Source organism: Nicotiana sylvestris, chromosome 2 (genome assembly GCF_000393655.2).
Source record: "Nicotiana sylvestris chromosome 2, ASM39365v2, whole genome shotgun sequence".
Classification (NCBI taxonomy): domain Eukaryota; kingdom Viridiplantae; phylum Streptophyta; class Magnoliopsida; order Solanales; family Solanaceae; genus Nicotiana; species Nicotiana sylvestris.
This window is the reverse complement of record NC_091058.1, coordinates 5,064,295-5,088,970: the sequence shown is the minus strand read 5'-3', so window position 1 is coordinate 5,088,970 and position 24,676 is coordinate 5,064,295. Positions and strand designations below refer to the sequence as shown.

The window sequence follows — 24,676 nt, the reverse complement described above, 5'->3', positions numbered from 1 at the left end:
CTCCATGACTCTTACATTTAAAAATAGATGGATGCAATAAACATTTGTAGAGAATTTATATTACTGTCAAGAATATTTGCATAATTAAGGATGCGTTCGCGTGACTTGATTATACTTCTAAAGGCAATTCGGATTATGCGTTCGCGCAATTTCGAGCAAATTTTTATTAAAAAGAGATTCGTCGGGGAATATTAAATTAATTTTATAAAACCCGAGATGTGTGGTTCACTATTTAAGAAAGGCGAATGTTCTTAATTTTATTTTTAAACACAATTTCGAAAAAAAATAATAATTATTTTTATAATAAATATATTATCAATATCATTGTGTACACGTACGCGTGACACGATTTCTCATGTAAAAAAAATAATAATATATAAAACGAATACACGTACGCGTGATTCGATTCGAAGAAGGGTCTTTAATTATAAACAATCTAAACAGAAGCGGTAACAAAATCATGCAATAAAAATGTAAAATCGAGATAATTAAGCCAAGAATAAAAACAGTTAAGCGACCGTGCTAGAACCACGGAATTCGGAAATGCCTAACACCTTCTTCCGGATTAACAGAATTCCTTACTCAGGATTTCTGGTTCGCAGAATAATAAACAGAGTCATATTCTCCTCGATTCAGGGATTAAAATTGGTGACTTGGGACGCCTTAAAATTCCCAAGTGGCGACTCTGAAACAAACAAACAAATCCTGTTTCGACTGTCCTTCAATTGGAGAAAACTCCCACGCACTCTCGCGGGGGCGGAAAAAGGAGGTGCGACACTATCAATCCAAGAGAGTTTACCAAATATCCATATTTTGCCCAATATGTACGTCATGCCATCACACTAAGCATAATCAAATATCAAGATGGACCGAAGCCCCAAATCAAGTAGGGTCAAAACCCAATAGTCAAGATAATCAAGAACCATATTAAAAATGCCTTCCCAGTTCACACTTAACACGAACAAGTTCCATAATTTAAGACGAACTAAAAATCCAAAGTTAAGATGGCAAAAGATCCAAATCAAGAGGCATGCCAAGAGGAGTGACAAAGTCATTGCCACACTAAAGGCATAGTCCCAACAAGAATGCAAAATGATCAAACAATCCGTAAAAATGAGCGATTTAGCAAATATCTGACAATACTTGATATAATACGAATATAACAATATAAATTGAAGACAAGAAAAATAAATATTAGGTTATTTTAAAATATTCCAGCAAGCAAAAGAGTACAAAGTTTATACACAAACCTTGGTGTTTTACCACAAAACAGTTCAATCACAACTTGGGGACGTTCGAATCGTCTACGCCGTAAACAAACCAAATCTGTCCACTTCCTCAAATACTTTCCCTTTGATTTTTTTTTCAAGGGTTTATATACCTTAAATACATAATCAAATATCCAAATAAGTTCAGTGATTTAACATGTCAAACTAAACATGATATTGGTGAAAATTACCCAAAAATGTTTGAAATAGAAATTCCGGATAATATCACTATTTTGTGTTTTGGCTCAATTTTGAAGATCTAAACGGATACACTAGACTATATAGTCTGCATATAAGTTGTATATCTATGTCTTAGCATTTCAGAACATCTTGAATCAACCCCATATCTATTTTGTACAGAAAGTTATGCTAAAATTACTAACAGTAGTACATGGAGTATTTCTAAAACTGAAAATCTGGGCAGCACCTGCCCTGTATTTTCTGATCCCTTTTCGGGTAAATATCAGCAAAGCTAAATTTTGGTTCCTTCATAAGAGGTATAGATCTATGAAATACCTTTCTATAAAGTCCTGGATCACTTAAATCGGAGCTCTGTATAAAAAGATATGTAGAAAACACTAATAGTTGTCTAGTGTAAAAACGAGTTTAGAAACTTACCACAAAAGAGAGGAGCAAGTTGATCTTCACAAAAAAAACAAATTTTGTTGGCTGATTTAGTAGAAATTTATAATGCTTTCATGAAGTTTTCAGAGGCTAAGAAGGAGAGAGGGCAGGTGGTTTTGTTTGTTTGTCTTGCAAGAATGAAACAAGAGAGAAGGATATGGAAAGACAAGTCTTCCAAAGTTATATCTAAACTTTGGATAAGTATGAAAAATGTGGCTGCCCAAATTACTAATATCTTTAGATAAATACAAAAGGTTGGCAGCCCAAAAACTTAATTATATAATGTATTTAATAATAATTCATCAAAATAATATTAAGTGTTACACATAGCAACACCATGAAGCTTCTTTGTCAATATTAACACAACCTAAAGTAAGAAAATTTCATATATTGTCAATTTCACGTTTAGGAAGTGCAAAATAAAATATCTCCTCGTTATAAAAATGCTCAATCAAGCATGCAAATATTATTAAAACTTTGAGATGTTACAGGCCTGAAGTAGCAAAAATTGATGAACCAAGTGTGCTGAAGTTTTTGTTTGTAATTGCTGAACTTAAGCATTCTAGTGCTGAAGTTTTGTTCTCTATTTGTTGAAGTTTTTATTTGTACTTGCTTAACTTCAGCATTCTAGTAGCTAAAGTTTTGTGATGTTGAAGTTATTTAGTTCATTTGTAAAAACTTCAGCACTAAATAAGCTAAAGTTTTTTTGTCCTGGATTTATTAGTTTTGTCATTAAGCTTTTCCAAAAACTTCAGCAGAAGATGTTGAAGTTCATTTGTAAAAACTTCAACACTAAATAAGCTAAAGTTTTTTTTGTCCTGGATTCATTAGTTTTATCATTAAGCTTTTTCAAAAAACTTCAGCAGAAGATGCTGAAGTTATTTAGTTCATTTGTAAAAACTTCAGCACTAAATAAGCTGAATTTTTTTTTATCCTGAATTCATTAGTTTTGTCATAAAGCTTTTTCAAAAACTTCAGCAGAAGATGCTGAAGTTATTTAGTTCATTTGTAAAAACTTCAACACTAAATAAGCTGAAGTTTTTTTGTCCTGGATTCATTAGTTTTGTCATAATCAGACTACTATAAAATAATAAGATTGCCAACAGTATCTAAATCATAAAATTTTGGAAACTATAAACGTGAAAAGAACAGAATATCATGAAAAGAATCACTAAGTGTGACCTTAAACTTCCCGTACGTGAAAATATTCACAAATTATTATCTACTAACTTACATAATTATTTATAATTTATTTTTAAATAATATGATAAACATACTTATGACAATCATCCCATGAACAGAAGTTTCATAGCAGCACCAACAACAGCAGAAGAAAAAAGAAGAAGAAGAAGAAGAAGAAGAAGAAGAAGAAGAAAAAGAAGGAGGAGGAGAAAAAGGAGGAGAAATGAGGCTGAAAAAGTTAAAAAAGTGAATACAAATTAAAATTTTAAAAAAAATAAGTATATGTTAAATGGAGGCAACCAAATAGAACGTCCCGTGCAATTTTTACCTTTGAAGTTTAACCCAAGAAGTCCCGTTCCAAAACCCCCGCTTCAAGCGACATCTCATAAACTGAACCGGTCGAAAACTTTCCCGGTTCATTAAAATTTTCGTCTATTGTGTTGCAGCATAATGGGCAACCAACAATTTGGCACAAAAAGAGATTTTTTTTTTAATTTTTTTTTTATGCTCCCAATAATCATGGAAAGTCAAATCTTGAAATACCATTTATTGTTTTGTTGCAAATAGCTTTTTTACTTTGGATCTTTACACAAATAACCAGTCATAATCATTATTTACTTTTTCTAGTCGATATATATGAAAAAAATCAGAAAGACTACTTTGCAATTGCTTATTGAAAATTAGTTACAGTTCTAAAAGTAATTAAAATTTTATCACTTTTTCATGTAAAAATAAAGAATGAACAAAAACGCTCTTAAAATTTTGAAAAATTCCAGTACAATATACTGGAGTTTGAATTTTTTACATATGCGCATAAATGTGCTGGAACTTTATGATGTGTTAAGGTTCCAACATAATATATTGAAAGTTTATACGCAAGATACCATAATCTATTGCATATTTATGTTGGAACTTTTCGCGTTTCAACTAAAGTATTTTATCCAGATTTTATCGCCGCATAAAATAGTGGCTATTTTTCAATAACTTTGCAAATGTTAACTATTTTTTAATTACCAGTTCGAAAACTGACTAGCCCATTCTATTATGACTTCTACACAAGTATACATATATTATATCTTAATTTTTTATATTATATATACGTCGATTATTTTAAATTTAAGCGGTTCGGTGGACTGTGAATTATTTTTAACTTACGGTTGCTCACGATATCTTAGATGGTGCCATCGGGACTACAGACTAGTGTAGAACGTTCCATGGGACGGATCGAGTTACGGGCTTAATCAAAATCACAATACGACTCTTCTCAAAGAAGGGGCCCATTAAGGTGCAGCGTTACCCCTGTGGTAGAGCATACACGTGAATAAAAGTCACGTTTTGAACGTAGATCACATATTAGATAGTGCCCGAACGGAATAACCAATTAAATCGGGCCTATGTTCTGCTCTAAACAAGTCAGCACTGAGCAGTTGTCTTCTTACCAATGGCTGCTTCTTCACACTCCTTAGCTTCTTCTTCTTTCTTCTCCGGTAGTCGGAAATTTTCCGGCTCAGCTCTAACTCCTCGATTTTCACTTCCTAAATCTCTACTTTGCCGGAAAATCCCTGGTTTCGCCGGTGGTATTATCTCTGCTCAACGGTGCTACTCTAATTGTGACCCTTCCGATGGCCAGTCCAACTCCGGGAAGAGACTTCTGGAAACTATTTTTGTGGCTTGTACCTCCGTTGCCTTGTCTTTCTCTATATATATGGCCGATGTTGACCCCGCCTCGGCTTTTGTAGTCACTTCACCGCGGAAATTGCAGACAGATGAACTTGCTACTGTTCGCCTCTTCCAGGAGAATACGCCTTCTGTTGTCTACATTACAAATCTTGCTTCCAGGTGATCTAGCTGTGAGGATGATCCTTTTTGTTTTATGTTATATATGGATTGAGCAGTGCTTTAAGAGCAGGAGTAACTTATTTATTAGATGTGAGAAAATTGTAAAATAGCTCTATGGATAGACTCACTGGGATTGTGCAATTAGAGTAAGATCAAGATGTTTTGTTTTTACACTGAATCATTCATATACATTTTCTGTCTACTTCTCTATATGATTATATTGTATAATTAGCTACATTCTAAACTACTAAGAGGAAATACTGATGAATTCTCTAAGGATTTAAGTAGAATATACTGACTGTGTAATAAATATTTAACACCTTTACTGCAATTTAGACTAAATTCTGATTCAATTAACAATTCAATTTTTGCCATAACTTAGTCGTACTTTAAAATAACTAAGAAATGAATTAGTAAACCTTGAATTAATGATATATAGTCCTTTACATGTATTCCTGTTGTAATTGACGTTCACCTTTACCTTTCGGTTTTGATTAATTGTGGAGGCCAATTATGATATTACAGGCAAGATATGTTCACACTAGATGTATTTGAGGTGCCTCAAGGGTCTGGATCAGGATTCGTCTGGGATAAGGACGGTCATATTGTCACCAATTATCATGTGATTCGAGGTGCCTCTGATCTCAGGTTGGTTGAAAGTGGAAATATATCCCCTTGTGCTTTACTTTTTTAATAACTTTTGATTTCATTTCTGCATCTGCATGAAGGGTTTCAGTGTCAAGTTCTATTTCTCCAATATACTATCCGATTGCCCTTATATTAACATAATTTTACAACTTTGCATATGTGATTTTTATGCTGCAAAACATTTCCTTCCCCCGCACCCAAGGGAAAAATATTTTATATTCTACGCTTTATATAAATGCAGTTGTTTCTATAACTAATTTCATTTACGGGTAATGGTCTATGCAAAATTGCCTACAGTTTGGTGTAAAGAGGGACAACAAAAAATTTGCATTTATATTGACATGTTACTGCATGGAGAATCAGGAAAATTGCATCTCTTTTTTCATGATATGAATTTGGTTGGATTTGGTGTATCTCTTTTTTTTTAATTTCTTTACAGCTTTGTTGATTACTCATTTTTGCGACTACATGTTTCCTTTCTTCATGATCTATTTTTTGGATCTGACATAATTTAGTCTTGCTCAGAGTGACTCTTGCTGATCAGACTACTTATGAAGCAAAAGTTGTTGGATTTGACCAAGATAAAGATGTCGCTGTGCTGCAAATTGATGCGCCGAAAGACAAGATGAGACCTATACCAATTGGTGTGTCCGCAGACTTGCTTGTTGGTCAGAAAGTATTTGCTATTGGAAATCCGGTATGTGAGAAATATAAACCTTCTAGAGAATTCTACTCTCATAACAATGCCACTTTCATTTGGATTGTTGTCCCTTTTCTAAACCTACTCTGAGCCAGTCTACAATCAGTCTCTGATCTCTGCTTTCGAGGAAATAAAATTTGTGCAAAAAAAAGAAAGCCAACTACTAGACAGTATAACTTACTTCAGTTACTGTGTCAAATGTTTGCTCAATAGCCCTCCTTTTTCTCTAGCTTAAGAATCATCTCTTCTTCCACACATTTATCAGCTTGCTAATATTTTGAACTGTTCCTTTTTCCCTAAGTTTAGAGCGTAACGACCTTTTCCACTGTAGTCTACTGATCCTATTTCCGCCAAGAACTGGCGGTGACTTAGCATTGGTTTGCCAAGTAAAGACTAGTCTCTTAAGTAGTTTCCACGAGCATTTATGTGGATAGGATAGAAATATAACCTAAAATGCTTTTGAATAGAGGAGAAATCTTTTACTCAACTGTTGGTTCATTCTCATATCTAATAGTGTGCTCAGGATATTCCTTGTTATGCATATTTCTGAAGAGAGGGACAAATCTTTCTTTGAGCTTTATCTTTTGATTTTGTTACTTTTTGTTGTTTTTTAAAATTGATGTGTCCGTAATAACTTCCTATGCCTTTTAGTGCCTATACTCTAGCTAAAAGTATTCCCTAAGGGTCCTAGCATAAATCTTGACTTACTTGTTGTAACTCTCTTGTTGCGATGGTGTATGTTTCTCGTACTTACAACCTCTTTTTCCTCTTTATTCACATAGTACTATAAAAACAATATATTTACTTTTGTCTTAAATATCTTCTGGAATCACATGATGACTGTTCTTTAATATAATATCATTGCAGTTTGGACTTGATCATACACTCACCACTGGAGTCATCAGGTAATTAGGCATTTCTTTTATGGTGCACAAGTTCCTAATATTCAGATATTCCGATGATGCTAATCATGTTTTGTCTAAGAAAAGAGATAAATAAATGAACTTGGGCCACTCATAGTCTTGGTAAAAGGCTTGTCCCATCATGATTAATGAGGGGAAGGACGTAAAACGGAGGAAATCTTATAAAATGAAGTAGAGAATTTTGATTTATCTTCTCCATCTAATTTAACTGAAAGACTAGCCTTTTGATGTTGGTAATTTTCTTGATCTCTATTACTTCTCTCTTCTTTGCGATCCTCAATGGAAAATAAAATGTGTGAAGTGTATTCATTCTGAGAATACTTCTCAATTTTTTTTTCCACGAGGTCCACTGAGCTTTTTTATGAAATATGGAGATGAAGGAGATTGTTAAAGGAGAGGTTAGTTGGTTGTCACTGCCTAGTGCCCTTGCATCCATTAAAGGCCAAGAACCAAACATCTTTATTAACAATATCTCCGGCTATAAGGGAATACATGAAAAAGAAAGTATTGGAGATGGATTACCTTTATGTTGTGTATCATACATTTTCTTTTATACGACTAATTAACTTATATTTGTTTTTTCTAGTGGCCTGAGGAGAGAAATTAATTCTGCAGCTACTGGCCGTCCAATCCAGGATGTTATTCAGACAGATGCAGCAATTAATCCCGGCAACAGTGGAGGACCACTTCTAGACAGTTCAGGAAATCTTATTGGAATAAATACTGCTATATATTCTCCTTCTGGTGCATCATCTGGTGTTGGATTTTCAATTCCAGTTGATACTGTAAGTTGCTGCTTGTCATACAAAAATTTTATTTTTTGTCATGCTAAATGAAGCTTTTAGGACAAGTATTGCACTTCTGCATACTTCGCCAAATAAAACAAAATGACTTGGTACTTCCTGCAGTGCAGAAAACAATCTTTGCTTCTATTAGCAGCCTAACAGGTGCTGTTCTTTCCTTTTCTGAAAAATTATTGATTATGATTCTTGCCAATTTAGGTTAGTGGGATTGTTGATCAATTGGTAAGGTTCGGGAAAGTCACAAGGCCAATTTTGGGCATAAAATTCGCACCTGATCAGTCTGTTGAGCAACTGGGAGTCAGTGGAGTACTTGTCTTGGATGCTCCTCCAAATGGTCCAGCGGGCAAAGCGGTATGTTATTATCTGTATTTTTTCCTTACCATTCCTTAGCAGTCTCTCCTTCCTTTAATGTAGTACAATCTTCAGCAGTTTCCTCCTGTTACGTCACTAGAACAAGTTTGCTTCATGTGGATCTTTTAACAAGCGAGTTGCTTAAATTTGTGACTAACATGATAAGTAACTGAATATGAACTGGTTAAATCTTGCACTTGCAGGGTCTTCTACCTACTAAACGTGATGCCTATGGAAGACTAATTTTAGGTGATATAATTACATCTATAAATGGAAAGAAGGTCTCTAATGGCACTGACTTATACAGAATTCTTGACCAGTGCAAAGTGGGAGAAAAGGTAATTCCATACTTCTATTATGAAATTGCGCATCTTTATCATTGGCTCAGAATTCATATTGACTTTAGGGTATATCTCCAGTTCTCAAAACTTAGACCGCTTTAAGATGAAAGTAGTCGGGGTATATATTCAGAAAGGCACTTTGCTTGCATAGAACTTTGTTAAAGATTGTTCAGCTTTTCTTTTTTCTAATTTTTTTTGTTTTCCAACTTTGAATGATACTACTTTGGACCATGATAGTGATATCATTCGCAGTCAGCTTATATCCATTAACATTTCAGTTTATGAGTTTTCGTGAAATGATTTGAAGGTTGTGAAATGTGAAACTACTTTTCAGGGAATAGTAAAAAGCTTTTTGTTTATGGCTGTTGTCATGCACAGGTGATTGTGGAAGTGCTACGTGGGGATCAAAAGGAGAAGATCCCTGTACTTTTGGAACCGAAGCCTGAGGAATCGTAGTGGCTCGAGTAGGATAAGATTATAGGTGGATATGCATTTCTTGATGAACATGCCAATATTATTGTCGTGTATCAAATGTTCCACAATATTGAATGGTGTATATAAAAAAGCTACTTTTCTGACTATCTCCCCCAATCCAAAATGTATAAACTCTGGACTCAGTAGGTAAAATGGCTGTCTACATTAGTCTTGATGACTGAACTACATCAATCTGGCAAAATTCCCCGTCCTAAATTAGATGAAAACGACTTACTAGAAAGTCATTTAGTTAGACTTAAAGCATAAACTGGTTTGCCTTGCAAGTTTCATAAAACTCATAAACAGCAACAGAAGGATTGTGAAAGTCTACCATTACTCTATTAGCATTCAAGATACACAAAGAACAACTTGATAAAGAAACTAACTTTGACAAGGAAAATTGAAAACCATAGTCTACCATTATTCTATTAACATTCAAGATACACAAAGAAGAAATTGATAAAGAAACGACTCCTAACAAAGAAGTTGAAAACTATAGTCTACCATTTATATTGACACTCAAGATACACAGAAGAACAAATTGATAAAGAAACTTTATCAACTCTGACAACGAAAAGTGAAGAACTTTACATAATTTCTACTCCAAATCGTATACCACAAGTTAAGGATCTCAATTTCCTCTTTTGCCCAGCTAAGGCAATTTTATTTTCCTAGTTTGTCTTACCCAAATATACAAAAAGAATGCCCAAGGTGACCACAAAGACCTATTATTTCATCTTTCTAGTACATTGATCTCTTGATTCTTAAGTAAAATATGAGACATGGTACCAAGAAGTGTTTCCAGGGATTTAGATTTTCTGCTCCTCACTTTTCCTGATTCTTTTAATAACTCAGTTAGTCTTCTTTTCTCATCATCCACATCAGGATTTGCTGTCCCCAGTTTCTCCTCCCTCATCCCTACTACAAATTCTAATATCTCAATTGCATCATCCGTCCTGCCCAAAATTAATGACAAGTTAATTTTTCTGATGAAGATAAAATACAAAACAGTATAATAATGGACTGAGATAAACTTAGATGGAACAACATGATCAGTAAGGATTCATATAGTCGACCCTAACTTGCTCGGATTTGAGGCACAATTATGATGTTGTAAGAAAAAAAATGAACAAAAACATCAAATTACCTGCCCATTGCATCATAAGTGCCAGCAAGATTGCTATAGATCCCCAATGTATCTGCATGATACGGTCCACATTCAGTCTCTAAAATTATCCTTGCTTCTTCAAATAAGTCAGCAGCCTCGTTAATTGCATAACGTTGTACACAGGCAAGTCCCATTTGGTTTAAAGCAATACCGAAAATTGCAGACTTCTTCTCCCCAATATCCCTGAATTTTGATACTGCATTTTTCAGGGAATCATAAGAATCCATATATTTCCCCAGAATATAGTACAAGACCCCAATCTGAGCTTCAATTCCTGCGATGATGCTCTGTTGTCCTGGTGAATTTCCATATACTTTTATCGCCTTTTGAAGCAACTTGAGCGCCTGATCAGGTTCGTTCATTGATTCATAGATCACAGATACATCAACTAGACCGCTTGCAATCTCTTCAGGAGAGCTTCCAGGGGCGGCCTTAGTATAAATTCGAAGTGCATTTTCACAGTAAGATTTGGATTCCCTGAATTTTCCTATCTTATTGTACAAATCAGCCAGACGTACATAGACAGAAGCAATTAAGGGATGGTTCTCTCCTTTGGTAGACTTGAACATAGTAAGAGCTTTTTGGTAAGCACATATAGCCTCATCATATCGTGCCATAGATAAGTATGCATCGCCAATGTTGCAGTCGAGTGAAGCTACATCAGCTTCCTGTCCACTGGCTGTCATTGCCATACTTGCTAAAACATAATGTTCAAGAGCAGCTTCGTAATCTCCCTTCGAATCGTAGATAAGTCCCAAAAGTCTTCTATCAGCAGCTTCTTCAGGGGAGGCAGATGAATTATTCTCCTTATGAATGTCAAGAGCCATTTGACAAAGTTTTTCAGCCTCATTAAATTGCATAGCTTGAACATGGGCTTCAGCTACATACCTACAAGTCTCACCAAATCTTGTGTCTTTCTCTCCCAGAACTTGTCTTTGAATTTCCAGGCCAGCAGTATAACACAGTATTGAATTCTCTATCTGTCCGAGCATTGCATATGTATCGCCTAATTGCATGCACCCTGCAAATTTTGCAAGTGCATGATTTTGTCCCACATCCAAGTCAGGAACTTCAATTGATCGCTCCAAGAGCGGAATTGCCTCACTATACTTCCCTAATCGACAGTTTAAAGCTGCTACAACGTGCAAACACATAACAAACTCTAAACTGCTCTTTCCCTTTGAAGAACTCTCAAACGATTTCATAGCTCGAAGGGCTAGTTCAAGAGCTTTTTGAAGATTGTCTCCCGTTGAAATCATGTCCCTTGCTTGTTTAAGTAAATATGGTCCTAAGTAACCTTTCTTAGACGGATCCTCAGTTCCATTCTGCACGTTCACTCCTGCCAAAGGCGATGCTACATTCAGCTTTTTCGGATTTGCCAACTTTTTAGGAGAAGGCTTTTCATTAAAAGACTTGCTCCTTGATCTTGGTGGCTTGCTAGATATTTGAGAATCATTTTGCAAAGGAGAAAACTTCTTTCCTTTTGCAGACCAAACCGGCTTAGGACTTGCAGGAAATATTTTATTAATCTTTCCAAACTTCTCATCATTTTGTCCTTTGTCTTCCTCAGAAACCTCTTTCTTATTCTCCATTTCACCAAAATCTACCCCTGCAAGATACCTTAACTCAGAGTCAATTCTTGATTCCTCACCATACGACAGAAAGCTTCGCCTCGAAGGTGAATAATCGGAGCTTTGCATTTCATACACATTATTGTATAGTTGCTCAATTGAAGTGTCAACAGCCCCATTCATATCCAAATCAATTGAATCAGTTTCGCGACTGTGTGTACTCAACGGACTTCTAGGAGAACCCTGATCAAAAAATTCTCTGTGATGTATAAAATGACCATTTGGTTCTTTATGATTGTCATCTAGAATTGATCCATCCATGACAAATTCCGGCATTAGAAACACCTGTTCCTTCTACAGACAAAAAACAGAAGGGAAGTTGAATTTTGTTAAGTAACAGAATAACTTAGATAATCATAGTAACAGCTGTTCCTTGTACAGACAAAAACAGAAGGGAAGTTTATTCTTTTAAAGTAACAGAAAATCCTATAATACAATCTTAAGTTACTTTGTGGGTAATCAAATCATGTAGCAACCTTGACTCTAAAGTTTAAACAGGCAGAGTCAGAAATTGAAATTTATGGGTTCTGAACTTGCAACCAAACCCATAGCTCATTAGTCACTACTGGATTCGCAATTGAATATTTATATATATTTAATGGATTTTCTAATATAAATCCAAGGTCTAAACAAAAGCTATTGGGTTCGTCCGAATCCTTACGTAGCACTTTTCCTCCGCCCCTGTAAACAGAACACCAAGCATTAAATAATACTTCAAAGTGCGTACTTCATTTCCTCAATAAAACCGTATTTAAAAAGGGAGTTTAATTTATTATACAATTAAATAACTCTGCCCAACTTATTAATTACTCTTTTTCCCTGTTTCAAACGTAAGAATGCTCAATGCACTTGAGAATTCTCGAGAACATATCCACAATCCTTAAAAATCGCCATGAATTGTGAAAACATAAGAGGATACAACAGGAACAGAGGAAGAGATTACATTTGATCACAAAATGAAAAAAAAAATTCAAACAAAAGAAAAAATGAAGCAAAAATACACCATTGAAGATGGCGTTTAATTCGAATATAATACGGAATTATATTTATATAAAATGCAGGAGTAAGCATGGAATAGAAGTTGGAATTGAATATTAAAAAAATGATTTGAAAATAAAAAAGGCATGTTCAAGGCAATGAAACAGGAAAAAAAACCGCTTACCTCTGTTTGGGTTCAGAGACAAATGCAGAGAGAAACTAGAGAGACAACAAAATTATAAGGATGTTATATATCGTAATGTAATTGTGTTGTGTATATAAATCTACAGGTTGATGATGGTAGGGTTAATGAAAGTTGGTGAAGAAGAATTGAATTTGAGAAACTATATAAACTTGAGATGGGAGTTAAAATAATTAGGAAGGGAGAAAAATATGAAATGAAAATGGAAAAAAAAATGGAGAGGAAAAAGAGTGGGGTTGGAAGAGAGGTTGGAATGTTGAAGAATGAAGATGACTTATCATCTGCCAACCCTTTTTGCCCTTTCCCTTCAACCGCCCAATTCTTTTTGATCCTTTTTTTAAAAAAAAATTATTTCTAATTTATGAATTTTCCAGTTTGTGCTTCGCTGTGACTTTGTCATACATGGCGCCATTAACGGCTTTTCAACTCCAACGACTTAAACCCCCCCCCACCCCCCCACCCCCCTCATTACCAAAAATGAGTCAAATAACACTCCTTGAAATTACAATGTCTAAAATCTTTTTATATATATATAAACATATGGTGAATCACCTTATTCAAGATTTTATATTTTGATTCCCTTTGCGAAAATATAGGCTCCGCCCACTATATACACACACATACATATACCTACATTAGCAAAATCAAGTAACATATAAAGCAACTATAGGTAAGCATCTATGATGAAAATTAATTGATATCCTGATAAAAATATTAAATAAACCACTATAATAGAATTAAATAATTAGTAAATGTTTACATTGTTTGGTAAATTTTTACACTTTCGGTATATTTGAACATATTATAGCTGTAACCAGAGGCAGCCTGCTTCGCCAGAACCCAACAATTTTATCCCAAATCCTAGATTTTGTTAAGAAATTCATTGAATATATGTAAAAAAAAAATTACAAATATACTATCTTTTCTAGAATTCATATTCCACGAACTCAAAATTCTGAATTCGTCACTAGAGCTAGTAATTTTGCGTTATTTTTTTTTATTTCCTTCCCCACATTTACAGAAGTCACGTATAACTAATTCATATTTTAGGTGATCAGAAACAATAACCGCAAGCATATACAAGTTAAACACTTTTTTTATGGCACAAGAAATTCCAAGAAGATAATCACATGGAGCAACTATTGAAGGGGAAGTACATTTACTTTTTCACATCTTCCCACGTGTCAAGCTAAATGGTTGAATATTACGTGGCATCAGATAAGTGGTCCCATTTAGTCTACCGGGACAGTGGCGAAGTCAGAATTTTTTTTAAAGGTGTTTAAACTTGAAAGAAGTAAAAAACATCTCCGAAAAAGGGTGTTCAATACATGTTATATACCTTTAAAATTTAATATTTTATCTATATATGAATGTAATTTTCTACGATTGGGTGGAAGGAGAGGGACCAATCCATAATGTAATCAATTTGCGTTATGTTGTGTCGTTAATTGTAAAGGGTGCTTGTTCTGTTTCTTCGTTTTGTTTTTGTTTTGTCTCTTTTTTTTTAAAAAAAAAGGTTTTTTTATTTTCAACGAATTAATTTTTCAGTTGGTCCACAATTGTATGGTTTTAACTAAAAAGAGTAGTTATTTTGTTTTCTTTTCAAAAACAGGTTTTACTTCAAATTTAGCTCGTCTTATAATATTAGATTAGAATGTTCTGTTAACTTCATTACATTCGGTTTGGAGAATTTTAGCTGGACACAAATTGTATTGTTCTTTCTTCTTAAAATAGAATTTACCATTGTGCTACCACACAATGCTAAGGTCAAGCTTACTGTGTTTAATCTTTTTATTATTATTATTTTCTTTCTATGTTTTGATTAATATTTCCGTAAATATAAATAAAAGCTCTTTTAATTATTATTTTAATTAAGAGATCACATGCCATGCCTTGTAGTTACACATGCATCAAATGTGCGTCGGAAGTCAAAACTGGATTTATCTATAAACTTTTAAACAACTAGATTTATAATGTGTCATTCTCTAAAAGAGCTGGCAATATCTGGTTTATATTATTATTCTATGTTTCTTTATTTCTATTTTTGGTGTTCATTCCCCAGATAAAAGTCTAAATACTTTTGATCCCTTAGGAACTAAACCAATTTCCATCCTTTACATTTTACAAAAAACTAACACATAAAATTAACTTGAGATAAGGGGTGTAAATAGAAAAAAGAAAAGAAAAGAAGGATCTTGTTTCAAAAAGGTGCATAGCCTGACGCTTTACCAGGACTAACCAATAGGAAGTCTAAGACTAGAAGCAGTCATACAAACCACTCAAAAAAATCTGTCTATCCATACCCATCTGACATCTATACTTCTGTATGGGTCCAAATTTAAACAACCACGACCATCGACGAGTACGACGAATAACGAGGTCTTCGTAACTCGACGTCTTGTGGAGGACGGCCTTAAGGTAAACAAGAGATTGTACAACCCTTGTAATAATAGAAGCCCATTAGGGGATACTAGCAGAGGCGGATGCAATGTATCGGCACCGGGTTCAATTGAACCCAGTACTTTTGATGCGGGGCATAAATTTATATGTAAAAATTCATTAATATTGCAATAGATAGCAATTTGAACTCATAACTTTAAAAATACAATGAGTTCAATGCTAAAAACCTTAAAGGTTGAACCCATAAAACTTAAATCCTAGATCCGCCTCTGGATACTAGGAATATTCCTTCAAATATTCCTTATAACTTGTCTTTTATAGCTTAGAAGGGTTTCACTCCTTATATATATAGCGAACAACAACCTTGTAAAGGGGCACTTCTGGGCTGATCCATAATACTTGCTGTAAATTTGCTCACATAAACGTGTGAGAAGATTTATTGTAAAAGGTTGGTTGATCTGCATAGATAAGGAAGTCTTACTATCCGTATTCTCCTTATCCATCTTTCGTTCTAGAGATTATTATACTTAGCTAAGATTTACCCCTCCATTTTCTTTGATTGATATTTCAAAAAGGTTTCGATATCTTTTGAGTCAAACAATTTGGCGCCGTCTGTGGGGATTTCTATAGCTGAGATCGTAGTTTCATCTAGATTCTTGAAAGAAATAATCATCTCTCTTTAGCTTCACAAAGGCCAACAATGGCACGTAAAGGAGAAGCAAGGCTAAAGGCAATATTATGTGTCACGAACAACATCCTGAATTCCCTCAATGAAGCTAGTAGAGAAGACAACGAAAACGCAACACCAAATGCTACACCTGAGGGAGAGAAATCCCCCCCCCCTCGCACGAGGGTTTAACGGTTTTGCGCGAGAGGGAAACCTCAACATCCGCAGCAAGAGAAGCACCACCGGCCGTGAAAAGGCTATTAGAAGAATGGATGAAAAACACCTTGAGCAATATGCTCGAGAAACCCGTTCAGAGGGATATCGAGGACACATTACCCGTAGAAACCGCAATTGTCGTCGATGAGCCAGACACTACACGAACATATAACACCCGTACTGTTGCTGATGCAGGCAACGATGCACTTACATCCATCTTAAAGAAAATGGAAGAGATGAAAAATGAGAACAAAACACTCCGCGACCAGATGAAAGAACATCAGGAAAGGTTTGATAAAATACCGGGCGCTCCGAAGTTGTTACTAAAATGTGATGTGGGTCGATTCGTCGAATAACTATATAGCGAAGGGGCAGCACCCCACTCTATTCCAAAAACCTTCAAAATGCCACCATATCTGAAAATATATGATGGGACCACGGACCCGGAGGATCACTTAATCCATTATGTTACCGTAGTGAAAAGTAACGATCAATTAAAAGAATAGGAGCCGTCGGTACTATTGAAAATGTTCGGTGAAACTCTGACAATGGGAGCGTTGACATGGTATTCCCAACTATCATCGCGATCGATATCAACGTTCGAAGAAATGGTAGATAAGTTCATCACCGCTCACGCGGGAGAGAAAAAGGCAAAGGCCAGAGTAAATGATATCTTCGCCGTCAGGTAAACGACAGGTGAGGGACTTCGGGATTTCCTAGCTCGATTCAACAGGGTAAGGATGAGCCTACCGGACGTGTCAGAAGGGATGGCGGTAGCAACTTTTTAAAATGGGCTAAACAGAAATGGGTCAAAAACAACCAAAAAGCTACTAAGTAGACTCATGAAGTACCCCCCTACCACGTGGGAAGATATCCATAATGCCTATTGCGCCGAAGTGAGGCCAGATGAGGATGACCTGGACGACCCGATCTATGGATTAACATCGGTCCAAACCGAGACAAGGAGAGATCGCCACAATGACGGTCGAAGGGATCAACTACTACGTTTCAATCGAGAAAAGCCACCAGCCTTATATCCGAACATCCAATCCACCTCCTCCACGACATGCAGACGCCGCGCCTCGACACATCACACCTCTGATCACTGCCAACTCCACACTACTAAAAAGTAGGAAGAGAGGGTCGCAATAGCTTTTACCCGATATGAGGGTCGGGATCGATTTTCACAGGGAGCTAGGAATGGAGTCGAGTATCTATCTAAACTAGAGTTGTGTAATTGTTCCAAATGTCACTTCCAAACATCTTTTGAATTTTCTTTAACAAACTAATCTATATTATCAATTACTAATTAGAACTAAATTATGCTAATAAAAAAATTGCTAGAGTTGAATCTAATGGGTAGAAAGGCTTCTAAATGCTTCTAAGGTTTGATTGACATGATTGGGGAAATATGTTATAAATGTAGAGAGAGTGGTTTTGCCCAATTGACTCTTTCGAGACCAAATGGGTAGGCAAATTAGCTCAAGCAATGATGGTTTAAGTTGGGCAATTACTCTCTCGAGGTTTAACCCTTTAATTGGGACTATCAATTCTCTTGATTCCATCCCAATTCCTTGTTGGGTCAATTTTGGAGACTTAGGTTCTCTTTCTCAAGAAGTGCCAAGTCAACTTAGCACAAACCAGTATTTGCAACCACCAATTCATAGATTAAACCATAAAATTGACCCAAATAACAAACACCTATAGTCAATCTAACAATAGATGGTAACACCCATCAATTACTCACACTAGGGTTGAGCCACAACCCTAGCTAATGGGTTTAGCTACTCATGCTTGAAGGAGAAAATAGAGAAACAGATGAAGAACAAAACATATTAATTTAAAAGCTAATGTAAATATAGAGAATCTATCGTAAAATCTAAGCTAAGATGCCAAAAATGGCTACAAAATAGCTTCTCGCGAGCGCAGCTACATTCTGGAAATAACTGATCACCTAAAAATGGCAAAATGTTCTATTTATACTAGGGTAGAAAAACTGGACAAAAATACCCCTGCGGGGTCAACGCGGGTCGCATAAAATGGACCGCGACCTCGCTAGGCTCTTGGACTTCAATTATGGGCTCTCTAAACTTGGGCTCTGCGGACCGCGTATAATGGACCGTGGCCACAGAGATCTCTAATGCGATCCGCACAAGTATGACTGCGGCCCGCGCAGCTTGAACCATGGCAAATTTCACCTCTCTGAATCTCTCTTCCGCGGACCGCACATAATGATAGCGCGGCCGCAGAGCCTTCACCGCGGACCGCGAAATGTGTACTGCGGCCGCGTTACTTGAAGCACATTTTTGCCGACTCTCTGAACCACCTAGTGTGGACCGCACAAAGTCGAACGCAGCCGCACTAGGCCTTTTTTTTGCTCTCAGATTGCCTTGTCTTTGATACTTGAGCAGATTTCACTCTTTTTGCACCGATCTTTGACATTTCGTCACTTTGTCGATCAAACCTGCAATCAACCACAACTTATGAGCCTTTTGGGACTATTTTGTAACAATTTATAATAAAGGCATAAGCAAGAAGGAGCATGGCACACATTAAAATCCCTAGTTATCAACTCTCCCAAACTTAAGCCTTTGCTTGTCCTCAAGCAAACAAAATAAGACCCACCCCTTAAAGGAAAATTTAAGTATTTCTAGCTATCCTAAAGTAACCTCAACAAACATCAATTGGGACTAACAATTGCCCTCAATACGACTGAATAATTAACAACATCTAAACTTTGAAAAACCATGGATCAAGTGTGACACAAGAGCATCAAGAGTTGACTCATTACATCAAAGAACTCTCTCAATTACTTTGGTCATTGTGGAACCCAAACTCACACATCCTCAACTCTCCCTAAGCAAACCTCATCTTTTTAGAGTATTAGCACACAAACTGAGGTTAATGAGAATTCACTCGTCTCTCTCAAGGAAAGGTCACAAGTCCGGCTCTAAGTACCATATGCTTTCCCCTCATGTAAGTATCTACTAATGCAAGCGTCATTCAACTCAAGATCATAGGGCTTTTGTGGAGTCAATATGAAGGCTTTTGGTTCAGGGTAGGGAATGTTTTGGTCTAAATGGGTACCATCTTTCCTTAAGCACTTCTTTTATTCATTTGGCACAATTCTCTTGACTCTTTAAGTATCTCACTTCTTTCAAAGGGGTTAGAGAGACACATTGTCGCTCTTTCTTATACAATTCAAAATGTTTCTCCTTTTTCGTTTTTTTCCACACCTTTTTCTCTTTTGCTTTTCATGAATCCCTTTTTATTCTTTTTCACATTGGGCTTTCTTTTTGTCTTTTTATTTTATTTTCCTTTTTTTTCATTGCTTTCCTTTTCTTCATTTTTATACCTTTTACCACTTTGTTCCCTTTCTCGTCTCTCCCCCCAAACTTAGACTTTTGCCATTGCTCAAGGAAAGATCAGGTGCCAAGAGAGGGTATATTTTCGAACGGGTATAGGCTTATAGCATTGGTTCTTAGAAGAAAAAGGTATTTCTCTCCACACGAGCTAAAGGATTGCTAAAGACATATAGTCGGGGGCCCACAACAACCTTAGACACGATTTGAGCACATAACGGTCCTGAAAGACCACTTGATGATTGTTGGTCAACACAAGAGTCTCAAAGTCACGACTTTCACCATACTAAGCACAACATTTTGTCTTTGACCATGGGATCAAAGGCAAATGTGCTAGGCCCAAGTGAAGCTTTGCTTGGGGTACCCTTAACTATAAACTGCCAAAACAAAATAAACAAAAACAAACTCAAACTCTTAAGAAGGTTGTCACGCCATCCATCATCGGGAAGAGCCACCTGGTTCACACAATACTCCACCTTTAGAAAGAACCGTGTCATTAAGAAAACCAAAGGCTTATTAAAAGCGTCAAAAACGAAACAAAAAGCTACGAATATAATTAAGAGCTAAAAACAAAAAAAAATTGCAAAAATAGAAATAATATATACAATAGGGAAATTGAATATACAACGGGGAATGAATATATACAATAATGTAAACTTTATATACAGACCAAAGGAAAGATAAAAAGTGCGATAAAAGTAACTAAATGTAAAGTTATATACAAACCAATAGAAAATCAAAAAGGCATAAACTAAATCAGTATATATATACAATAATCCAAGGATAAAATGTAGGGCGCACCCCCTCAAATAAAAGCTGGCATTGTCCCCAATGTCAACTAAACAAATAAGCACCAAAAAGTATAAGGAAAGGATACGAGGACTCCCTAAGTCGTGTCCATCTGCATAGGATCATCAATGGTCCCCGGGTCCTCTATATGCGCGAGAACCTCAGACTGGTTCCCGGTATCCTGCTGCTCAGCTGCTGGGACTGGGGCTTGGACCTGGACAGGCTGTATATTATGTACATCCTGTGGCTGGCTGGCTGGAGGAGGCCTCCGGTGGGTCCGCCAACTGGATGATGGCCTCATCTGCACTAGGGAGCTTCCTCTTATTCTTTGGAGGCCTCTGTGTCTACTCCTGCTGTGGCTCTGCTGCTAGTACTTCTGTTGGGACTGGATCCTCAATAGCAAGTCTAAAGGCAGCTGGTCTGCCTTCAGCTTGTTCACATCCGCTCTAAGCTCCTTCACAGACTCCTTGGAAGCCCGTGGTTTGCACAGCTTCTTCTGCTCCCTAGCAAGCTCCTTCAGCGCCTTGCCATGTGAATCCACTACCTTAGCCAAGGCAGCCTGAGAATCAAGTATCTTCTTCTAGTTGGCAAGAATCTCCTTAAGTGAATCCTCGATAGACTGGGGCACCTGCACTGGCTGTGGTGTCGACTGAGCCGCAATAGTGGAGGTCAATGTAGACAACTTGGACGAAGCAGTCTCCATCCAATTGTTCAAGCTATGAAGTGTTTGGCTCAGCTGGTAGGCAGTGATAGGATGGGCCCGGGAAGATGGAATCCCCGAGCCAACTAAAGTAGAGGGACCAGTAGTAGTGGAAGGTCCTGGAGGCATGTCAGCAACTGTGGAGGCAGGCTCAGTGGAGGGATCTATCGCAACCGGCTCTTCAGACTGGCCAGTTGGGGCAGAAGCAGGCGGCTTGTAATTCTTGTCCTTGGGGTCGTCTGACCCCTTCAAACTATACCACGAAAACAGAGCCACAAGTTTGACCTTGATGTCAAAAGGTCTCTTCTCCACCTTCAGGTCCCGGAAATACATAGTGAGGGTGTTGGGAAAAGGGTAGTTCCGGTCATACTCAACCTCCACTGAAGAAATGATGCGGGACATCACATTCTCCATGTTGATAGGGTATCCTGCCATAATCGGTGCAACTAGAACAGCCTGGGTAAGTGGAAGAGTCTGATCATGTGTAGTGGGATCAAGCCGGCTACATACAAAAGTCAACCACCCCTAGCCTCAAAGTTAAGGGTCCTCCAAACGAACCTCCTCGCCCATTGCCAACTTTTTGTTGTAAAGGGATTCATCTTCTTCATTGAAGCCTAGGTATTCATTCACCGCCTTCCCGGTAAATACCACATTTTTGTTTTGCACCTTGGTCACTTTGGTGCCCTTCAAGATGTGGGCCACATTGCTATAAAACTACTTGACCATGTGCTCATTAGCCTTCACACAATCATCTATAAAGTGCTCCCAACCATTCGAGCTCGAAACTGTCTGTGCACATTGGGGTGTAGGGGTAGAATGTCTCTATCAATGAAGCTCCTCTCAAGAATCAACTTTCATGACAGCCACCATTCCCTAAACTTGTGGAACGCCATCTGGCTAATGAATCAATCTTCCCAAACAGCGGGATTTCTAGTCTGGTCAACACCTCCAACCTGAGGCACACCACCCCTAGGTACCTCCTCATCTCTCTCATCATCTCCGTCTTCACTCTCCCCGGATAATGAAGTTGTGGGGGAGGTGGAGTACTCACCACTACCGGTTACTAAGCCCTCAGATGACTCAGAATGTCTACACTCTGGAGCTTGGGCAGGGGGTGAAGGAGGAGGAGAATCATCAGTCAATCTCATTCTCCCGGGCCAGTCAGGGACAAATTCGGGCACAGAATCAGATGATATATCCTAGGAAGGTATGTACTCACTCCCCGACTAGTCACAAGCTCTATCAGCAGCTTTAATTACTTTCCATAGCTTTTTAATACTTTCTCTTACTTGGGGAGTGCGTCGGATCATCTTCTGGCCCTTGCCTCTCCGGGAGGATTCACTTCTCCCGGGTTGTTTTGAGCCTCTCCCACTTTGAGTAACCATTGTCTGCAAGCACAAGCATCTAAATTTATTAGTAACAGCAGAGACAGTGAAACGGATATGGAAAATGAATTGCAGAACAGAAGCCACAAGTTGTAGAAAATATTGCAGAAACAGCGCAGCGCGGGCCGCACAAAAAGGAGAATGGCCGCACTAGGGGCACCGCAGACCGCATAAAAGCAACCGCAGTCCGTACTGAGGCAAGGTCTATAAAACCACTTCTCTGAATCTAACCATCGCGGCCTGCACAAAGTAGAACTGTGGCCGTGGTGGGCCAGCGCAGACCGCACAAAATGCAATGGGGCCGCTTTGGGCAAGAGGTCAATTTCCTGAAAAATCCTCACCGTGGTCCGCACAAAGTGTTACTGCGGACCGCATCATAGCACCGCGGACCGCACAAGGATGACTGCGGTCCGCGGAGGGTGCTAAGTCAAGGCACTCAGTTAGTGTTATCAAATCTTGCAATTAGTTCAAGTTTTGCCTAATTAACGTCCCTACTCAATTACCCATTTCATTACGCTCACAAAGCACACAAAGATTAATAGTTAAACCAAACTAACCTAGAAATTAAGAATTACGGGAAGAAGAAGAAGCTACAGGCTAATGGATATGAAAATAAAATGAAATTATAAAATCAAACAAAGAATAATAAGTGAAATGTTACCAGATGTGGAGATGGAATGCAAGGAATCAATCTAAGCAAGGATTTATGTGAAAAGAGAGGGTGAACAGTAGATTTTAGGTCTCTGAGAGTCAATTTTTCAAAAAGGGTAACCGGTGATCCTTGTGGTCTATTTATAGAAAAACATATGGGACCCAGTCTTACCTACCAGCGGGGCCGCACAAAACGGACCGCAGACCACACTGGGTTTGTTCAGAAGAAGTCTAAGAAGGCAACCTCCGGCGGTCCCCACAAAACAGACCGTGGCCGCGGAGGTCCACCGTGGTCCGCACAAAATGCAATGCGGCTGCGGTGGCAAACTTCAGAGAGTATCCCATTTAGCCTTCACCAGTGCGGACCGCATAAAGTGCAATGCGGCCGCACTGGAAACTTCAAAGACTGTTCAATTTTTCCAAAATATTTTGCACTGTATCAACACAATCCCTGCAACATCTCACATCCAATTAGCTCAAAAATCAATCCTATACTACAAAGAAAATCAAAGAAAACAAGAAGAAAAAGACATGGGTTGCCTCCCAAGAAACGCCTGATTTAACGTCGCGGCACGACGCATGTTACCATCGCATCACTTTAGATGAAGAAGTGCCACCACGTGGCTGTCTTCAAATTTTCCAAGATAATGCTTGACCCGGTGCCCATTAACTCTGAAAACTTCACCATTTTTGTTCCTTAGATCAAGACACCAGATGGGGTTACGGACACAACTTCAAATAGCCTACTCCACTTTGACTTGAGTTTACCCGAAAACAGACATAACCGGGAATTGAACAAGAGAACCGTATATCCAACTTTGAACTCCTTACCCCGGGCATATTTGTCGTGAAGGTACTTCATTTTGTCCTTATACAAGGATTAACTTGAGTAGGCATGGAATCTAAACTCATCGAGCTCATTGAGCTGTTCAACACGAAGATTTGCAGCAACGTCAAATTCCAAATTCAACTTCCTTAAAGCCCACATGGCCTTGTGCTCTAACTCAACCGGAAGATGACAAGCTTTTCCAAATACCAACTGATATGGAGACATACCAATCGGAGTTTTGTAAGCCGTTCGATAATCCCATAGAGCGTCATCCAACTTTTTCGACCAATCGGTCCTATTGACATTGACAATCTTTGACAAGATGCTCTTAATTTCCCTGTTGGAGACTTCCACTTGACAACTAGCTTGAGGATGATAGGGGGTAGAAACCTTATGATTGACACCATACTTGGAAGCAATGTGTCGAAAGCTTTATTGCAAAAGTGAGACCCCCATCACTAATAATCGCACGAGGAGTGCCAAACCTTGTGAAGATGCTCTTTTTAAGAAATGCAACAACACTTCGGGCTTCATTGTTAGGCAAA

General features: G+C 37.6%; 2 protein-coding genes across 3 annotated transcripts; one reads left to right on the top strand and one right to left on the bottom strand.

Annotated features, from left to right (window-relative positions):
- Positions 1-4,424: 4,424 nt before the first annotated feature.
- On the top strand, positions 4,425-9,260 carry LOC104220383 (protease Do-like 1, chloroplastic). The gene is made up of 8 exons (XM_009771246.2): positions 4,425-4,913; positions 5,439-5,561; positions 6,087-6,258; positions 7,129-7,166; positions 7,771-7,969; positions 8,186-8,338; positions 8,542-8,676; positions 9,058-9,260. Exons 1-8 carry the CDS (start codon positions 4,516-4,518, stop codon positions 9,133-9,135), a joined length of 1,296 nt encoding a protein of 431 aa, XP_009769548.1. The 5' UTR covers positions 4,425-4,515; the 3' UTR covers positions 9,136-9,260.
- Positions 9,261-9,553: 293 nt separating this feature from the next.
- On the bottom strand, positions 9,554-13,251 carry LOC104220384 (protein KINESIN LIGHT CHAIN-RELATED 2). 2 transcript variants are annotated; one of them, XM_009771247.2, is made up of 3 exons: positions 13,115-13,251; positions 10,301-12,246; positions 9,554-10,109 (listed from the first exon to the last, which is right to left on the bottom strand). In XM_009771247.2, exons 2-3 carry the CDS (start codon positions 12,226-12,228, stop codon positions 9,887-9,889), a joined length of 2,151 nt encoding a protein of 716 aa, XP_009769549.1. In that variant the 5' UTR covers positions 12,229-12,246; positions 13,115-13,251; the 3' UTR covers positions 9,554-9,886. The 2 variants fall into 2 exon arrangements, with proteins under 2 accessions (XP_009769549.1, XP_070023735.1); XM_070167634.1 differs by lacking the exon at positions 13,115-13,251 and adding an exon at positions 12,429-12,481.
- Positions 13,252-24,676: the final 11,425 nt, after the last annotated feature.

Excerpts from the sequence above, each read along its gene's own strand:
- LOC104220384 (XM_009771247.2), bottom strand. The coding sequence starts at position 12,228 with ATGCCGGAATTTGTCATGGATGGATCAATTCTAGATGACAATCATAAA. Across the intron at positions 10,110-10,300 it reads ACTTATGATGCAATGGGCAG|GACGGATGATGCAATTGAGA; the intron begins GTAATTTGATGT and ends AATTTTGGGCAG.
- LOC104220383 (XM_009771246.2), top strand. The coding sequence starts at position 4,516 with ATGGCTGCTTCTTCACACTCCTTAGCTTCTTCTTCTTTCTTCTCCGGT. Across the intron at positions 7,167-7,770 it reads CTCACCACTGGAGTCATCAG|TGGCCTGAGGAGAGAAATTA; the intron begins GTAATTAGGCAT and ends TGTTTTTTCTAG. Across the intron at positions 8,677-9,057 it reads AGTGCAAAGTGGGAGAAAAG|GTGATTGTGGAAGTGCTACG; the intron begins GTAATTCCATAC and ends TGTCATGCACAG.